At 41.3% G+C, this 20,449-nt stretch overlaps 1 protein-coding gene across 1 annotated transcript; it reads left to right on the top strand.

Moving 5' to 3' along the window:
* The first annotated feature begins 433 nt into the window (after positions 1 to 433).
* LOC133495546 (myosin-16) lies at positions 434 to 19,482 on the top strand. The gene is made up of 18 exons (XM_061810349.1): positions 434 to 576; positions 4,000 to 4,056; positions 9,579 to 9,665; positions 10,755 to 11,000; positions 11,100 to 11,217; positions 11,912 to 12,039; positions 12,162 to 12,358; positions 12,441 to 12,573; positions 12,653 to 12,869; positions 14,591 to 14,727; positions 14,817 to 14,920; positions 15,151 to 15,343; positions 15,420 to 15,623; positions 15,736 to 15,861; positions 15,934 to 16,104; positions 17,097 to 17,297; positions 17,459 to 17,605; positions 18,685 to 19,482. Exons 1-18 carry the CDS (start codon positions 442 to 444, stop codon positions 18,835 to 18,837), a joined length of 2,754 nt encoding a protein of 917 aa, XP_061666333.1. The 5' UTR covers positions 434 to 441; the 3' UTR covers positions 18,838 to 19,482.
* The last annotated feature ends 967 nt before the right edge of the window (positions 19,483 to 20,449 follow it).

Here is a 20,449-nt window from a genome sequence, read left to right as displayed (position 1 = left end):
CCTTTGATCGACTCAGGGGGAATTACAGAGGATATAACTACCCACGCCTCCTGACAGTCCCATCAGACACGGGGAGAGGAGACTTTAGCCATAGAGGCCACATCTGATTGTAATTCATGGCCAATTCTTCATGTTGGAGTCCTGGCGAGAGGAGGGGGGGCAGAAAGCTAGATCAAGCCCATCAAGTATTTTCTCCAATGGTGATGAAAAGAAAGAAAGAAAGAAATCTCTTCTAAGGGAAGCACAGTCATAAAATCATTCTCACTTAAACATAGTAACAAAATTTTATCTATCAAGCTAGTCTGCGATCTTGTCACAGTTCTTTTTCTGCGGATGCCACAGTGTTTGCTTTGAGGGTTTGGAAAGTAGAAATATAACAAGAAACAGATATGTGAGCGGTGCATGCTGCGCGTGTCTGAGAAAAAGACTGTGCACACACACATGGGGGTGTGGACAGTAAAGTGTTGGAGGGTTTTTCTCGGTGTGTGTGTGCATGCGAAAGACGAGGAGGCATTCAGTCCATCAGGCTGCTGCCTCACCATGGCTGTTCTCTCAGCAGAGGTCCTTGGCTGGCATGTGAGTATATTCTCATTTTATTTTAATGTTGTTGAAAACTTAGCTCAATCTTCAAAACATTACAAGTTAAAAATAACTTTTTTTAACGTATGAACTTGCAAAATATCTGGGCTATTAATAGCCTGCATGAGAAAATACCCATTAGTGTGATGGGATTATTTTGTGCTGAAATGACTTTTACTTTTTATTGAGCTGGGAGTAGCAAGTGCACGTCTTTCACCTGTGTTGTTGTGTGAATGGCCCTGGGCTACACGCCCTGTCAGATACATTTCCTGACAATATGACAAGGATCGAGGTTGCAGATAGTGCAGGAACGTGACACAACATGGAACTATGAAGCCCTTTGGGAGCAACTGGCAATTTATTCTGATTAGTAAAACAAAATACAGCTATGTCCTGAGGTTAATCAATGGACGTGTGACTATGTTGCAGATGACTTTTTGCCAACCCATATTGATTTCACTGAATACAATAATGCAATTTACTGATACAACATTGCACATTTATGGTTTCCATGTATAGTTTACCAGTGGTGCAAGATTATAAAACATAATCTCTGCATGTTACACTCTTACGAGACATGTAGTCTACCTGTAGTTATGAAGTATCCTGCTGAGCAGTTGTAAATGAGTCCATGTTGAGTCTATATGTTTTACAAGTTGAGGATTCATTTTGCTTGTTAATGAAAAGTTGTGGTTTTAAGTAGATTATGTCAGCAGTGGCTCAAAAAAGTAATAGTCACGTATGACTCAATGCCAGAACAAATGACTGTGGTACTCTATATTACATGCTATTACATATGTGCGATTTTAATATGTAATTTTTTGGGACTTTGACAGGTGCATTAAAAGTTTTATTAGGATGCCATTTGATTTTATTTCCTGCAATATAACACGACGTATCAAGGAGAATCTAAGGGTGTTTTGAATGTGATTTGAGTGTGTGTAAAAACATCATTGAATACACTTATTATTTTTTATTGGATATATAAAATGTTGTCCTTGCTGAGGCAAAATGGGCCAGCGTTCTGACACTACCACCAGCCAACCAGCAAGAAACACACTAATACAACATAAACAATGGTTATGAAATATATTGCAAGATAATTGGCAGCTGATAGGCACCAGCTGGCCAAGCAGAATGCATATTTGGTGGTCGCTGAGACAAAAACCCGGGCGTGGGAGGAGTTCGGTGAGGCCATGGGGAACGACTTCAAGATGGCTCCGAGTAAATTCTGGTCCACCATTCAGCGTCTCAGGAGGTGAAAGCAGTGCACCGTCACCACTGTGTGTAGTGAGAATGGGGCACTGCTGTCCTCAACTTGGGACTTTGTGAGTTGGTCGGGAGAATATTTTTGAGGACCTCTTCAATTTCACTTACACGCCTTCCCATAAGGAAGCTGAGTCTGGGTTCTCTGAGGTGGGCTCTTCTATCTCTGGGGTTGAGGTCACCAAGGTGGTTAAAAGCTTCTCGATGGCAGGGCCCCGGGGATAGATTAGGTTCCCCCCTATTTCCTGAAGTCATTGGATGTTGTGGGCCTGTCTTGGTTTACACGCTTCTGCAACAACTTTTTAACAAGGGGGACCGGACGGTGTGTTCCAACTATTGGGGGATCACACTAATCAGCCTCCCTAGTAAGGTCTATTCAGGGGTGCTGGAGAGGAGAATTTGTCAGGAAGTCAAATCTCAGATACAGGAGGAGCAGTGTGGTGTTCGTCCTGGCTGTGGCACAGTGAGCCACCTCTACACCCTTGGCAGGATCCTTGAGGGTACATGGGAGTTTGCCCAACCAGTCTACACGTGTTTTGTGGACTTGGAGGTGTTCGACTGTGTCCCTTGGGGAGTCCTGCGGGGGGTTCATTGGGAGTACGGTGTACCGAAACTACTATACTAGCTGTCCAGTCCCTGTATGACCGGTGTCATCATTTGGTCCACATTGGCGGCAGTAAGTCAGACTTGTTTCGGGAGAGAGTTGGAAATAAGTTTCCTCCGCAGGGTGTCCGGGCTCTCCCTTAAGAAATGGGGTAAAGAAACTCAGTCATCCGGGAGGAGCTCAATGACGAGGCACTGCTCCTCTGCATTGAGATGAGCCTGATGAGGTGGCTGGGGCATCTTATCCGGAAACCTCCTGGACGCATCCCTGGTGGGGTGTTCCGGGCACGTCACACCAGACAGAGGCCCCGGGATAACCCAGGACACACTGTATAGACTATGTCTCTTGGCTGGCCTACGAACGCCTAGGGATCCCTCTGGAAGAGCTGGAAGAAGTGGCTGAGGAAAGGGAAGTTTGGGTATTCCTCCTTAAGCTACTGCCCTCGCAACTCGACTTGGAAAAGTGGTAGAGGATGGATGGATGGATAATTGTATTACATCACTGATGGTGTAGTGCACATGTCAAACTCAAGCTAGATTCAGCCCCCTAAGGGGTTTTATGTGAGTCATTGAAGCAAATTATGTGCGACGATAACGTTGCGAAGCGTTATTCCGACCATTTTTATGACCAATTACCATTTTAAGGAAAATTGAATTGTAGTTAATCCAAAATCTCATTTATTTACAGCAAATGTATCTTTGTTGTTCTCTCTATAACAACTGCAGGTTAAGACAGACAGAACAAATGAATGCTCTTCTATTTTTTTGGCAGAAAGTGTATAACTGACTTATATATTTTTTAAAATCAATCACTTATCAAAATAATGGAATCGACCTAAAAAAAATCCATATCAATCAGGCCCTGTATTAAAATACATTGATAGTAACGAAAAAAAACTGTGCTTGTAAAATATTTAACTTTAGCCAAGCTTCAAATTGTATATTCAATTTCCATTTCCATTTTCCAAGTATCTTATCCTCACAAGGGTCGCAGGAGTGCTGGATCCTATCCCAGCTAACATGTACATTCAATCATTATCAAATAACTGTATTTTGATGAGCGTCCAAACTGATCAAGTTCTATATGATTCACAAGTGGTTATAGCCTTGATTCTGCATTTGCAAATCGTCCTCCAATATCTACACTGACCGGTATGCAAAAAAAAAAAAAAATCCAATTAAAAAAATATCTCAAATGTTAGGATTGGCTCCCAAACCGGACATAGTAGAACCTGCCCTTGGTCAGAATGCCGACAATGACTGTGGCTCCAGACATTCTTGTTCTAAATTGCTACCTGAGAAAAGATTCTGAGGAATGCCAAATCCCGAGAGACAGCAGATTGTAGGAAACCGGCTAACTGTGTGACCACACAAGAACAGTCTTGAAATAGCAAAATAAATAAATATATAAAATCTGCTGGGGTGATCCTCCGATATACACAATGCAATGCATATGATAACACAAAATGCCTCATCTTCCAGTTATACTTATTTGAGTGTAAATTCTATTTTTGTTGTACTGAAGGCTGTTCCAACTTTGTGTTTGTTTAGGCCCGCATTGAGGAGTTGGAGGAGGAATTGGAAGCTGAGCGGGCCATGAGAGCAAAGGTATGATCCTGTTGACTGTTTACCATCCCCACAGTGCCCTCCACAAATGATAAGTATATCACACAATACATATCCTGTACAGTTTACAAGGTACTATGTTGATTTGTCATGAGTGGAGTTGAGCTGGACCCAAGAGTTGACGGAGGTAGATGTAAAGTGATGACTATATTTAGTAAATATGAATGTTATTGATCAATGGGGAAATGAAGTGGACCCTGTAGCGTAGTACACTTGCTGTGTAGGATACAAGCCTTAGTCTTACCTTTGAATAACAAACAACTCAACTGTGTTTGTGTCTTTCATATCATCCTTTTTGCCCAAGACATCCCTTTTAGCCACATAAAGATTTTATTATTCAGAGAGGGAAAACAAATCCTGCAGCTTGGTGGCCTGGTTCCGATAAAGCTGATATACCAAGGTGGATACTTTAAATGCTTGTCATTTTGCATGAGTTGCTCTCAGTGGATGTGTGTATTTAAGCTCACAACACTTGCAGCCCCTCTTAAGACTGAAGAGTTGCTTGTTCCAAAAAAGTACATATTTCAACTGGATGTTGAATAGCGTGACAGAAGGCCCTGGGCAGTGTTTTGTTCCCCTCTCTCCACTCTGGGTGGTATTTGTTACAGGGATCCCCTCGCCAGCTACCTTAAGCCACATAACTGGAGAACGCAGCACGCAAGGACATGTTATCTCTTCCACAGGAAGAGCTCAAAAAAGAGCAAACCTCCACCACAGACATGCTTCCCATTGTTTAAATCTGCCAGGCGAAAAGGGGAGATAGCATCAGGAGACACAGGCTAACAGAGATGACTATTTCCCATGGAGTCTTCTCCCATATGGAATGTTCATACAGAAACACACACACACACACACACACACACACACACACACACACACGTTCATAGGTAGCAAGTTTTCATCCTCCCTTGTTTTTTTTTTTTTTTTACAACGTGACAACAATTTTAACGCATCGCTCTTTCCGCCATCTCACACATGACACAATTGTGTCCTCACATTCCCGAAATCCTCAGAAACTTGAATTAGGGCCTAACATATTAATCAGCCGATATTAACCATCTGCACAAATAATTTTTTTTTTTTTTTGGGGGGGGGATGATTTTTGTCAAGGACAAAGTATAATGAAACAGCCAAAAGTTTTTATAAGTCATAACGTTAACAACAAACTGTAACTAAGAACTGAAAGAAGGTCCCTCAGGGCAGGGTCGCATAAAGTATAGTTTTTACTTGGACCATGTGTCATTGAGGAGAGAACATTCAGAATCTCAAAGTGCGTTCCCGGTGACTCTTTCAATTTTTGTGAGCCCGAGGCGTTTTTGTATTTTAAGGAACGAGGAATGTTAAATTTCATTCACATTTTAAGCTTCATTTGATCCGTTTCACTGTGCTTCACTGGGCCTGACATTAATCAGGCATAACATTCATCCAACTAAAACAACTTTGGGGAAAGAATGCAAAGCAATGACAACTGAACATTAAATTTTATAAATGACAATGTACTATGGTTTCATTTTTTTTTAAATAAAGAGAAAAATGTTAAAATTATGTTTTAGCAAACTATAGTATTGGTTATAAAGCTGGTATATACTGTTGTATTAACCCTTACAGAAATCTAAAATATTATGTCTTTAGTAAAGCTTTTTATTTCAGGCGACTGTGGCGATGGTGATGTAATTAATTTAAAACAATTCTCTGTGAGTTTTGACATCTTTTAGATGACTGTGCACTGTTGACATCTTACTTTAGTTGGGTGAAAAACTCGGGTAAACCATAAATTAATAGTAAACAATGGACTCTGGCCTAGCAGAGACCCTGAATGTTGAACATGATTGGAATGTCAGCTCCACTAACAAAGCAAAAATAGTGTATTTCACCAGGCTTGAATTACAAACAGGTATCAACAGAGAAGTCCCACTGGAGAATACACATGGCTGACACATGCATTTATAATTTGAAGCCTGCAAAACCATCGGATTCTGATTTCATGGCTCTGATGGGGTTATGATGGGTTCAACCATGCAGCAAACAAAAGTAAGTGAATGTCCACAGGAGGTCGTATATATACCAGAGTGAGGCAAATCCAGGGGGATGGTGGGCGGGGTGAGGTTTACACTCCAATATAAGGCAGAATATCTGTTTTCACTTGCTGTGCCTCAATGTGTGTCATTGCTGGTATCAGGAAAGCCTGATATTGCAGCTCTTTACAGGGCACTTTGAAAATCTCTCTGGTCTTTAAAACAGATGTAAAATTGGATCATAAAAAGGCGGTTATACATGTATAAAGTCTCATGTGTGATTTACGTTGAACATGTTTGAGCTTGTAAGAATACTTTCGACCACTTTGTTTGGGCCAAAAAGCATCATAAACACATTAACACTTGTGTAAGTTTACATTTTTGCATTCAGTGACAAATGTACTTTTAATGTAAGTCATATATAGTAAAATAGTATATCACAAAATACATATCCTGTACAGTTTAATAGGTACTATGTTGATTTTGACAGCATTTTTGTCATGAGTGGAGTTGAGCTGGACCCAAGAGTTTACGGAGGTAGATGTAAAGTGATGAGCAGTTTATTGAGGAAAATGTAATGGAGGTAATCCTGAAACTGTTAGCAGGCAGCGACGTGGATAGTTGGCAGGCAGAGGACTGAATAGGTGGATGGCTTGGTGGCAGAAATGACATGGGATTGGAACACAGGGGAGCAGTAGGATCAAAGAAGACATGAGGCTTACCAAGGGAACAAGGAGTTGTGAGACTTACAGAATACGCAGCCTTGGTACCGTTGGTAGAGTCTGCAATACTTTAGCCAGGCTTAAATAGTGATGGTGATGATGATGATGATGATGATGATGATGATGATGATGATGATGGCTGATTCGGAGCAGGTGCTAGGAGAGAGACAGAGAGAGAGAGAGAGAGAGAGAGCAATAAAAATATACTAAGGTTGCTTGACTTTATGAAGTCCTTGTTTTTCTAAGAAATGTTAAAACATTTAAAATAAAGTTTGCTGGCAAACATCTTTGACTTAAGCAGCAAAATATAGGGCTTTTTGACAGATAGAGACGTGTTGCTACATTTGAGTAAGAATGTGCTGCTGGCTAGTGTCGTCTTTTGTATCGCATATTTGACAGCGTAAAAGGAAATTGAGTTTACCCTGCATTGAACAATTTACACATTCATGACTTGATATTATATCAGCGTTACATTATTCCCCTCTCACTAAGGAGACACTTCATTTCATTTGAAGAATTTGCCAAGGCTGTTTATTTTCGTGTACTTTACGCGTGAACCTGGTCAAGGGTACACGCTGCCACTTGTCCAAATTTAGATGGGACAAATATTAGCTTACCTACAAGCCTCAGCAGGATAAGTGGTAGAGAACAAATGAATGGCTGAATGAATTAATGTATGAATATTATGGAGAGATGCAGAAAACGCAAGATGTGCCAAAACTTGCATCAGTCTACTGAAACTACTGAAAACTATAAATAAATGATACAGTATGAAATTTTTAATCAGACTAATAATGTGTAGAGAACTTATTTACAACACCTGGAGGGACGGGATATGTGGCCAGGATGCTGCACTATAGGTCTGAGTCGATAAAGAAGTTGCCTGACAACAGCACCCTGGAAATTTCACCCAGGGAAATAGTTGGATAGAAAATAAATTGGTGGTTTGAGTATCACCAATCAAAAAGAACTTAAAAAAAAACACAAGTTCCCATGGCAAGCACATCCATCATTCTCTACTGCTAATCTGAGGTAGGGTCACAAGGGCGTTAGATTTAGCAAGGACGCCCTGACTTCCCTCTCCCCAGCAACTTCATCCAGCTCTTCGGGGGGGATCCTGAGGCGATCCCGGGCCAACAAGCCATAGAATCATCAAAAGAGTCAGCGAATCAGGAAAAGAATTCCTTCATGGGCAAAATAATTAAGGCACCACTGGTGTAAAGGATGTTGCCATGTGGGCTCAGGAACACTTGAAAAAATATTTTCAGTTAGCGCAATTCATCGCAACATATACAAATTCATGTTAAAACTCTACCATCCAAAGTGAAAACCTAATCTCCAAAACACCCTGAAAAGCTGCTGGTCTCTCTGAGTCTGAGTTTATCAGAGATGGACTGATGCAAATGGAAAAAGTGTGCTGTGGTCTGAAGAGTCCACATTTCTAATATTTTTTTCAGGAATCATTGACATTATGTCCTTCTGGCCAAAAAATAAAAAGATCATGTGAATTGTCAATGCATAGTTTAAAACCAGCATCTGTAATGGCTTGCAGCTGGGTGTTAGTGCCCGCGGAATGGGTCACTTGCACATGAGTGGAGGCACCATATATGCTGCCATCCAAGTGTAGTGGGTTAAACTCTGCGTTGTGTAATTTTTTGGATGATGAATGAGAAGACACACACTGGTTTAATCCTCTCTCTGTATCGTAAAGGAGACACATTCACGGATGTTCACAGACTTCTCTTCACAAATACTCTCAAAACTCTTACGCCAGGAATCTCATGAACAAGAGGAAATATATCACAAAAACAAATAACATGATTTACATCGCAACAGATGATGAGAAAATAAAAACCCTTGCATAAACTCATATGAAAGAAAGTGCTGCTCTCCAAAATAAAAGTGCGCTTCCACGTCCGGTTCCTATTATAGCACAACAAAATCACACCATTACAGAAGCAACATCTTTTTCAGGGATGTCCCTGTTTATTTCATCAAGACAATGCCATGCTGTATTGTGGAACTGTTACAACAGGGTAGCTTCGTAGTAAAGTGTGAATACTAGACTGGCCCGACAGCAATCTAGACCTGTTGCCTGCTAAAAATTTGGGGCACATTTTGATGTCCAAAATTCGACAATGGAGACCCCAAAATGTTGAACGACTAATGTTGTACATTAAGTAAGAGTGGAAAAGAATTACACCAGCAAAGCTTTGTCGATTTCACATTTCACAGTCGCATAACGCTTGAGTTTTGTTTAATGCAAACGGGACGTAAAACTGTGGTAAACTTACCGCTTTCATTTTTTTCAAAGGGAGTGGGGGCATGTTGTAGACATGTCATTATCCAAGCCACTTATCCTCACAAGGATAACAGGAAAGCTGGAAACTAACCCAGCTAGCTTCAGTCGAAAGGCAAACTACACCCTGAACTGGTCACCAGTCAGTTACAGGGCAGATATCAACACCATCACTGAGCGGGAATTGATCCCACGCTGTCCACACCAAAGGCAGGCGTGTGTACCACTACACCATCAGTGACTACTGTTGTAGACATTAATTTCAAAATAATTGAATATTAACAATATTATATTATATTTATATAAACAAAAATATTTTATCAGTCTGAACATTAAGTGCCTTGTCTTTTTAGTGTATTCAATTGAAGATTGAAGGTTGAAAAGGATGTACAAATCATCACTCAACTTAATTGAGATTGGTGTAAGTGATGTATTGTGTGTCATAGTATTTCTTAATGTTTTTGACAGGTGGAAAAGCACAGAGCAGATCTAAGCAGGGAACTGGAAGATCTCACAGATCGACTCGAGGAAGCAGGCGGGGTCACCGCTTCACAGGTAAAAGACTATTTGATGTACACTGTACAATCAAACTTCCATCCATAGATTTTTCCATACCACTTATCCTCATTGGGGTTGTGGGTGTGCTAGAAACTATCCCAACTACCTTCGGGCAAGAGGCAGGATACACCCTGGCCTGGTCTCCAGCCAATCACAGGGCACATATAAACAACCAACTCACACTCATATTCACACCTATAGGGAAATTAGAGCCTTCAATTAATCTATCACGCATGTTTTTTGGATGATGGCGGAATCCAAGGTAGCCAGGGAAAACCCATGCAGACATCGGGAGTACATCCAAACATCCATACAAGCAAGGCCGGACTTGACGCCTGCTTCTCAGAATTGTGAGGCAGATGTGCTCATCAATTATTGACCGTACCACCTACAATCAAATGTCTAAAGTTAAACACAACCCTTTCATTTCATAAAATAACGTGTCACCTCCATAAAATCTCTTATACAAGCACGACTTTAAGTAAGATTTTAAGTCTGTGTCGTTTAAAAGTAATGAAAGTTAAAAGAAAACCACAGAAATTGCTGTTTGCTCAACGTGGCTTGTAAAACACCATGCTTTACATTTTAGAGGCAGTTAGTCCCAAACGTTTCACCAAATTGTGTGATCTACAGGGCATTTTACTTTTGCCTCAGCTTTATACAGTATATATTGTACCTACGCTGTATGCTCGATTGTGATTATGAAGATACTTGACCACCAGGTCAATGTTCAGTGGTTCGGTACTAGCATCAAATGTATTCTTATATAAACACAAACCATAATTCTTGGTCTTTGTGGTCTTTTTCAAATAGTTTCCTAACCCTGTGGCTGGACTTAGTAGAGTCTTTCAAGGGTTTCAAGCCATCATCAGTCCAGCTGTATATTTGTATTGAGTGAATAAATATGATGTTTATGATTTCAAGAAATATGTCTTAAATTTGCTGTCATCCTCCAATTAAAATGTTCTGGCTCAAAAGCACCACATTTCCCAGAACTGTGAAGAAGGAGTAGACAGAGCTGTTATTCTTGTCAATACTTTTGACAAAACCCTATCCAGTCTAAAGAAGTGTATGTGTGATCAACAGATAGAGATGAACAAGAAGAGAGAGGCAGAGCTTCAGCGTCTGAGACGAGATCTGGAGGAGTCATCTGTCCAGTCAGAGACGCTGGCTGCAACCCTGAGAAAACGCCACGGCGATGTCATTGCAGAGCTTAGTGAGCAGTGTGACGCTCTGCAGAGGACCAGGGCCAAGTTGGAAAAGGAGAAGCAGAACTTGAGGATGGAAGTAGATGACCTGTCCACTTCACTAGAAAGTCTACAGAAAGCCAAGGTCCGCAAGTTGGGGGACACTGGAAAAGTGTTTAAACCGAGCAACTGAAGCCATATGCCTTTGTGACAAAGACAGTCACATGTTTCTGTGTTGCTACAGATGACCTCAGACACCCAGATGAAGAAATTAGAAGAACAGCTCTATGAGTCTAACAGGAAAGGAGATGACCTGCAGAGGACACTCACTGAGCTCACTGTGTCCAAGAACAGACTCACAGGTACAGTTATAACATTCTTCACTTAGTTCTAATCAGCATAAGCAGCATTGTTATTTATTGTCATGTCAACATACATACAAAGCTAGAAATGACACAAACAAACGTGTTGACGTGTTATCCTGATGCAGAGCACTAGGGCGAGACAGTCAAGTATGACGTAACATGGTAAGTTAGTAAGATAATGTTAAGTAAAAATACATGAGACGATTGTTTTCCATTGTTTGTATTTGTAGACCAAAATGAGTAGAATCACATGCAGCTGAACTGCACGGGGAAAGATAATGTTTGCATGAAGTTATATAAAATAGAACTTTAAACCCCATTTAACTCTATGGCAACTCCTTATTTTCTTACATTTTAACTTCCTGTCGATGTGATTGCCAATTGTCCAAATGAGAGACAGCCCGACTGGTTTGCTTTAGGAATTTTGTGACAGTTGAGATTTTTGATTGCTGACAAATGTCATGAGCCAAAAACATCGTAAAAAAATGTATCAGGCATACCTCAAGGTGAGATGAGAGAATATTTTGTGTCCGGTGTTTTTTTTAATCATTTGTTGTCTGTTGTAATGGCAATGGTATTTGTTTACATGTTTAACCCTAGAGAACCCAAGATTTCCAAATCCTCTTTTAAATATGTGACCACATATAAGTGCAGTTTTCAATTTATTAAAGTACAGTGTGTGCGTTTCTAGCTGATAATACAGATACAAGTCGACGACTGACAGAGGCGGAGAACAGATCCGGCCAGTTGAGCCGTACTAAGTCTCTCCTCCAATCTCAACTCGAGGAACTGAGGAAACAGTTGGATGAAGAGGTCAAAGTGAGTGTCACAGTGTGGATTAGAATACCTATCAATTTGAGATTGAACAGAAATTAAGTATTTAATATGGCTCTCTAGAAAGGGGGGGGATTACCAAACACATGGTATCTGGTGTTTGCCAGTGTAAGCAGGCAGTCTGCGGAAGTCTGAGTTCGGTGCGGGAGGAGTGCGAGGGTCTCAAGGAGCAGCTAGAGGAGGAGCAGGAGAGCAAGCAAGAGCTGCAGCGGCTTGTCTCCAAACTCAACAGTGAGATCACACACTTGAGGACCAAACATGAGGCAGACTCCATCCAGCATGCTGATGAGCTGGAGGAAACCAAGTAGGTCAAGTTGATACTGGCAGTCACATTCTTGAGAATGCTGCATTAAGGTCTGTTGGTCTGAATAATACTTGTGCCACAGAAAGAAGCTAGTGTTGCGGCTGCAGGAGGCAGAGGAGGCAATGGAAGCCACCCAGGCTAAATGCTCCTCTCTGGAGAAAACCAAACAGAGGCTCCAGGGAGAGGTGGAGGAGCTATGCATGGACCTGGAGAAGGTAGAACTGAGGTGTGCAATGTGCCCCCAAATACCCTTGACTTTAAAATTTGAACGTCTTGTATATTCCCCATTTAAAGGCAAGCGGATGTGGACAAGCGCTAGATAAGAAGCAACGGGTTCTAGAGAAGCAGCTGGGAGACTGGAAGCAAAAGTGTGAGGATCTGGTGGCAGAGGTGGAGAGCTGCCAAAAGGAGAGCAGACAACACGCAGGCGAGCTCTTCAAACTGAAGACGGTGCATGAAGAGTCTCTGGAGCAGCTGGAAGCTCTTCGAAGGGAGAACAAGGCTTACCAAGGTATGTTCTGTATTTGAGCCACAAACCGAGGACATACTGCTCCATCTCATCACCAATGCAGAGTAGCGACTGCCCACAAAGGCCAAATATTCAGACACAATCTCCCTACCAGAAATTGATTCAGTTATTCCATCATGGTTCAGTAGTGAGCCAACTTTTATGAGCAAGTACTTATCATTTCACATTCAATTGCTCCTTTCCAAAATGGTCAAATAAGTAAATTAGCCAACTTTGGTTTCGGTAAAACACAATGATCATAAAGCTTAAATAACCAGATAATTATATGTCCAACGGCAACACTGAATGCAAACATTTTTGCCAGCTAGCGTTTTGCACGAAGGATGCAAGGGAAGTTAAAAGGTTTTGCAGATTTATACTTTGCAATTTTCTTATTACTTCATGAAAACAGATATATTTTTCTGTGATATAAGCAGAACAAGACATTCATGGACATCAGCTTGGAAAACTGATTTTTTTCCCATTTCCTGGCATGTTTTGATTTAAACGCGAAACCAGTTAACCCAAATGTAATTAAAGAGTACTGGGGCACTTTTGAAATTTAAAAATCTTCTGAAGCCCACCAAAACCCCAACACATCAGACAAACATATATTATAGTTTTCATAACCAGAATAAGTGTAAGAACTTGGATATATACAAAGTAAAATTCATAATCAGTCCAAATGACTAATTTTGAGCTTTATTGGAAACCTATCCTTCTATCATTAACAGCATCAACGCAAAAAAATTGAACAATAAATCAGACAAGTTGCTAATTTACCAAACATTACAAAATGTGAATTTTATATATTGTACTGTGTGACAACTTTATGATTCTAAAGTTATATTATATCGAGTATAGTGCAAGTATGTATGTGCAAGTCTAAAAAAGAACTGTGTGTGCATATTCGTGAGCACACATCCCAAACATAAACTGAGGTTTGGGTTTGTTACGATTATCAAAATACTGTAGCTTGCAAACCAGCTAAACTTTCATTAAGTAACAATAAAGTTCTGAGATAATCTTAACGTTGCTGCACTAAATTACACAACTGTAATGTATTGTATTCCCACAAGTGAAAATAAAGTGATGATAGCACAGCATATACAGTGTTGTACTTATATAACTTTTGGTCTGAGAGATCTGTGGGTCACAATAACCACTGACTCACTAAACTCCAAATTATCCCTTAACGATTATGATACCTCTTTCTCATAAATTGTCCCCATTATCAACAACCATCCATTATCAGAGCCGCTTATCCTCACGAGGGTCACAGGAATACTGGAGCTTATCCCAATTGTCATTGAGCAGGAGGCACGGTACACCCTGAACTGGTTGCCAGCCAATCACAGGGCGCACGATGACAGACAAGAATCACACTCACAATCACACCTGGGGGACATTTACTGTCTCCAATTATTGCATGTTTTTGGGATGTGGGAGGAAACGGGAGTGCGTGTCAAAAACTCACGCAGCCACGGAGAGAACATGCAAACTCTACACAGGCGGGGGCGGGATTTGAACTCCGGTCCTTAGAACTGTGGAACCAACACTCCTCCTTTATGTGTCATTGACTATAAAAAGGCAACCTGATGTGTCATCTTTAAAAGAAATATAATTGTTTTAATGGCTGTAAAAGCTGTGGGGGGGGGGGTTGGTTTGGGATACCCTCAACGTAGCCCCCCTCAGCAATGGCTATCGGTCATTTTTACTTCCAGAGGAAGTTGCAGACCTCACTGACCAGCTTTCAGATGGCGGTAAGAGTGTCCATGAGCTCCAAAAAGCAAAGAAGAAGATAGAGATGGAGAAAGAAGAATTACAGGCTTCACTGGAAGAGTCAGAGGCAGCTTTAGAGGTACAGCTTTTTAGTCCAATTCAACTTGAAGAAAAAAAAAGTTTCTAAATAATTGGATTCGAGATATTGTTGAATTTATCCCTTTATAGGCTGAGGAAACCAAGTTGCTGAGGATGCAGCTGGAGTTGTCTCAGACAAAAACAGACTTGGAGCGCAGACTTCAAGAGAAGGAGGAAGAGATCGATGCTGCTCGGTACCTCATCTCCTTTAGACTCCCCGTCTCGATCTTTTATGCAAGCATAACACACTTTGACTCTTTCTGCTTCTAATACTGTCCTCTATTTCCTTTTAAAACCTTCAACATACTACAGAGGTAAGACCTGTTCTCATCCGTCTTTCCCTTCCTTCAAAAAAGCTTAGATGCAATCAAATGAAGCTTTTAACTTAGCTTGATCCTCTATCTTGTTGCTTGTTCTCTGTCAGAAAAACCCACCAGAGGGCGTTGGAATCCCTACAGGCCACCTTGGATGTGGAGATTAAAGGTCGAGTGGAAGGGTTGAAGATTAAAAAGAAGCTTGAGGCTGATGTCACTGAACTGGAGCTTCAAGTGGATCTCCTTACCAAAAGTAACACTGAGTTCAGCAAGAGCAGTAAAAAGACACAGCAGCAAATCAAGGTTTGATGACAGTGTTCTAATTACGCGACCGCCGTGGTGAGCTGCTTCGACAACTTATAGAATGACTCTACCCTAGGAACTCCAGGCTCACCTCGAGGAGGAGGTGAGGGGCCGCGAGGAGCACATGGAGGAGCTGGTGGCCTTAGAGCGACGTTGTACTCTGCTGGTTAGTGATGGCGAAGAGACCCGCTCCGTCCTAGAGAGTACAGAGAGGGTTCGCAAAGCCTTGGAGATGGAGTTGCAGGATGCCAATGAAAAATACAGTGATCTCAACAACCAGGTGACTTTTGATCTCTTGGTCACAGAGAAGAAATGTGAACCGGGTGAAGAAATGTAACTTCAATTCCCTAATCGAGAATCATCTGCTCTATAAACTCATTGCTGCTTTTCAGTTCCAGACAGTTCTGAGTGGGAGGAGGAAGCTGGAGGTGGATCTCCAAACTCTGCAGCACGAGCATGAGGAGCTCCAAGGAGAGCTGAGGGGATCGGTCGACAAATCCAAGAAGGCCAGCTGTGAGGTAAAAGACACACATACACAAGAGGAAATCAAGAAGCGATGATGTGATCAAGAAGCTGCTGAATGTGGGCAGTTGGCCAGAGTGGGGGAGGAACTACGCTTGGAGCAAGAGCACACGCTCCATCTGGAGAGGGTGAAGAAAGGTCTTGAGGCTCAAGTGAAAGACATGAGCACCAGACTGGAGGAGGCAGAGCAGATGGCTTTGAAAGGTGGCAAAAAGACCATCCAAAAGTTGGAGGGAAAGGTAAATTCCTGCTCGATATTTTTAACTCATCGAGGTAGTTTGTCCTATTCGTCTTTCGCGTGAAATGGCTCCTCTACAGAAACGTTTTTTCATCAACCAAATCCACAACACATTTTGTGAACCGAGCCTATCTCAAGACCAACTTACTTTTGATTGTGAGTCAATTGCGAATCTCACTACAAAAAAAGAAAATACAGCCAGGCTTTTTTATTGTTTGTTGACGTTACCTCGAGTTTGTTTCAAGATCTTTACAATTTCTACCCCCTGATCGATCATGGGATGATCAAATTAATTTCACATGTTCAAAATTTGGTTGGCCTGGAAGATAGTGCAGTAGAATTGCAAAGAACAGTTTACAAAAAGTAGTTTTTTTGGTTTGTTTCTTCCCAATAGTATTTCAATGTATCTAAAATTGTACAGTGTGTGCTCAAGAATACCTATTTACTCTTGTAGTCTCTGAATAGTTTGGCATTGAAAATCGGGACTCTACCGACTTCGTTGCTAAGCAATAAACAGGGAGCAAAGCATCTTGTATCAGAGTATACTGGAACCCTAGTGAAGGGGTAGAAAATTTTGAAAAATCTGGGTTGGATGTTCTTCTGACCTCTTCAGAGTTGTGAAAAAAGAAAAAGAAATACACAAAAATATAATGCAAACAACGAGTAGAAAGACTTAAAATGACTGACCAGATACTCCTGGCTGTGTTATCATGCCGAGTGCTGCACATAGATAGGTGAATGGGGACAGTGATGGAAAAAAAAAAAAAATGCCCCAAAACAGATGTGAATATTCGATGTCTGTGCCTGCATGGCAAGGAAATATGTCTTTGTGGTTTGGGTTTAGTGGTGTAACTCTGACAGAGGAGGTGAAGGGGAGAAAAAGAGAATGATAAAGATTGAGTTGCTGGAAAAAGAAGTACAAGAGCACCACTGCCCTCTGTTGCCACATGCTGTAACTGAATAGTTGGTTTGAAGTCATGTCATGTGTTGCAGGTAAAGGAGTTGGAGCTGGAGCTGGAGTCGGAGCAGAAGCGGCACGCCGAGACGGTGAAGACCCTGAGGAAGAACGAACGTCGGCTCAAGGAGTTGGTCTTCCAGTCTGAGGAGGACCAGAAGAACCAGTTGAGAATGCAGGATCTAGTGGAGAGGCTTCAGAACAAGATGAAGGCTTACAAGAGACAAGTAGAAGAGGCTGTATGTGTTCTTTAATATATTGGATCCATTTTCCAAATTTGCCACCGTTCTACAATTTAGCTCTCTTTCAAGACATACTATAGTTCTAATTGTGTCTTCAAAACACTGTTGCAGAATTGAATTGTACTCTGACATGTTTTGATTACTCACAAATGGTGCAGGAGGAGCAAGCCAATATGAACTTGGCCAAGTACAGGAAGACAGTCCATGAGCTGGATGATGCCGAGGAACGAGCTGACATTGCGGAGTCAGCACTTACGAAGATAAGGACAAAGAAAAGAGGCAGCTTCAGCAAGGGATACTCCTCGGTATGTATTTACAGACTTTAACTTCCAAAAACATGTTCTGGTTGATGATGTTTCTGCTTTAGAGCAGGGGTCTCTCAATTTATTTATTTGGGAAATTAAAGGATACAACTGCCACTATGCAGGTTGTGTCAAATTTACGGGAAAAAAAGAAAAAAACTAAACAAAAAATTAACGATGGACAGCAAATGGCTCCCTGAGCTGTAATTTGGAAAAATTCTGCTTGAGTGTGTAGTTTATGATATAATTATGCAAGGCCCTATTTTTTTTATTTAGTGTTGGACATTTGTCATCATTATAGTAGTCTGATTTAATACAGAATTAAAATATTAAATGTCCTCTGTTTACTGTGGCATAGGACATGGGTGAATGAATAGATGGCGTCAGGGCTGTGATGCTGGACCAAGGAGGGATACGGGTGGTTGGTGAAGTGGGGATACAGTTGGAGATCATCAGCTTCGCAATGGAAATTCAGACCATTCTGTCAAATGATCTGCCCAAGGGGAATCATGTAAATGTTGAAGCGAAGGCCACTGAGTACAGAGCTCTGAGACACACTATGGTTTACTGGGGTTAAGTGGGAGCTACGACCATTAAGAGACTAAGTGCTGTCTGTCAGACACTCTATGTAGGAATGGAACTAGGACAGAATCTGACAGGTGAAACCAGTCCACAGGGTGAGAACAATTGAGTGGGAGACAATGACAAAGGGGGTGGGATGGTGAAGCAGCTGTGAAGTGTTGGCCTCACAGTTCTGAGGTCCAGGGTTCAATCCCAGCAACGCCTGTGTGGAGATTGCATGTTTTCCCCGTGTCTGAATGGCAACCAGTTCAGGGTGTACCCTCCCCATTGATAGCTCGGATCGGCTCCACCACTACCACAACCTTTGTAAGTATAACCAACTAAGAAAATGGATGGATGGATAATGGCAAAGGCTGCTGAGATCTCTACAAGAATTAGGACACTGATATGGATCTGTGGTTTTGGGGAAGATTTCTATCCCAAGTGGATAAACAATCTAGGATGGGGTGTTCATTTTATACCTTGTAATTCTCTTTTGTGTGTTTGTGGTCTACCTGCAGGGATACAGCACCCCACACCCCAGTCTGGCACGGTCGCCCAGCTCTGTGGGTTCAGAGGGCCGAGGCGAGAAGATTCTCAACGATGACAATGAGTCCGTGAGCTCCCTGATCCCTGCTTATCTCAATTCCCTCAAGAAACTCATGATCGACTAGAAAGAGTGCAGTTTTCTACAGTGTGACATCAATCACACCTTAATGCCACTTGAAGAAATCACACTCAAATATTATGAAGTCTTTAGAAATTAGTTTGACTGAAATTTTATTTTTGCGTCACCATCACATTATCACATTTTAAACAAAAGCCCTGCATGAAATTGTGCACTCCTTTATTTGTCATGAACTACACGTTTTTAACACACTTCATCTTATCCAGTAATTGCTGCATATATTGATATTGAATAATGTGTTAAAACAGATTATATCTTTATACTATATTTCCTTATACATATAGTGCTGTCATACATGCCCCAGTTAATTGCAGAGCGTGTTGTTCTCTTATCTTGAATAAATAAACAACTTACACAAGAAATGCGTGATGCTCTCTGCCATTGTCTTAATAAAAATACTCTACGTAGCACTTTAAACATCAGCTGTGGACTGTTGGTCAATGAGAATGATTTTTGGCCTTTCTTGATGTATGGCAATGTATTTCAAAAATGAAACATCGCCACGCAGATTCATTATACTGTACATATAGAGGTGGGCAAACTACGGCCCTCGGGGCAGATCTGGCCTGTTGGTTTTCTTAATCCGGCCTGCCGAAGATTGGTGCAGAAATAAGGTTTGATGTGAATAATTGCATTTCATTTTGATTTATAATGACTTGCATTTCAAAACCAAGTGTTGCACTAGGTGCAGTCCCTTGATTTTTGCCGAGTCCGGATCCCAGAAGAATAGCAGAGAGCCATTTCCTATAATCACTCTTCTATCTAAAAATTCTGCTTTAGAATCAGATCAGAACCCATCTGCAGCAATGTAAAAGAAAAGTCGACAGTGAGTGTCTTGCGTTTAAGAAAGATTGGACGCCTAAATAGTTTTTTTTTACTGAATTCCGGTCCAAGGCTGTATGTCTTATTTGCCAAGAAACCATTGACGTCTTAAAGCAATACACTAGCCGTCACTTTTCCACCAAGCTTGCTAATTTTGCCTGGAAACTTTCAACACAAGAACGAATGGCAACCGCTGCTAGCTAGCTTGTAGGCTCACCAAAACACCTTTATTTTAGAGCTATAGATCCATCTCAAATCTCCCTTTCATAGGCAAGATTGTTGAGAAAGTTATTTTCAATCAAATGAGCAATTTCTCGAGTTTGAACTGACTTTTTGACAAATTTCAATCAGGTTTCCAAACTTATCACAAGACAGAATCTGCTCTTATCAAAGTGCTAAATGATATAAGGTGGAATACTGACTCAGGAAAGGTGTCAATTTTGGTCTTGTTGGATCTCAGTGAGGCTTTTGATACGGTAGATGATAATATACTGCTGAACAGGTTGGAAATGTGGGTAGTACTAAATGGAACGGTCCTTAAATGGTTTAGGTCCTACCTGGAGGAAAGGAGGTACTTAGCCATTGGAAGTGGACAATCTCAACAAGTGGCAATGAACTATAGGGTCCCTCAAGGGTCAGTTCTTGGACCCCTCCTGTTCAGCCTGTATGGGGTCATGTTGGGTCTAATTCTTCAAAACTCAAATTTTGACTATCTTAGAATGCAGATGACAGTTATATTTAGCAGTGTCTCTAGATGACTGTAGTTCAATATAGGT

Source organism: Syngnathoides biaculeatus, chromosome 22 (genome assembly GCF_019802595.1).
Source record: "Syngnathoides biaculeatus isolate LvHL_M chromosome 22, ASM1980259v1, whole genome shotgun sequence".
Taxonomy (NCBI): Eukaryota; Metazoa; Chordata; class Actinopteri; order Syngnathiformes; family Syngnathidae; genus Syngnathoides; species Syngnathoides biaculeatus.
The sequence above is the reverse complement of the archived record's forward strand: the minus strand, read 5'-3'. Positions and strand labels throughout refer to the sequence as shown.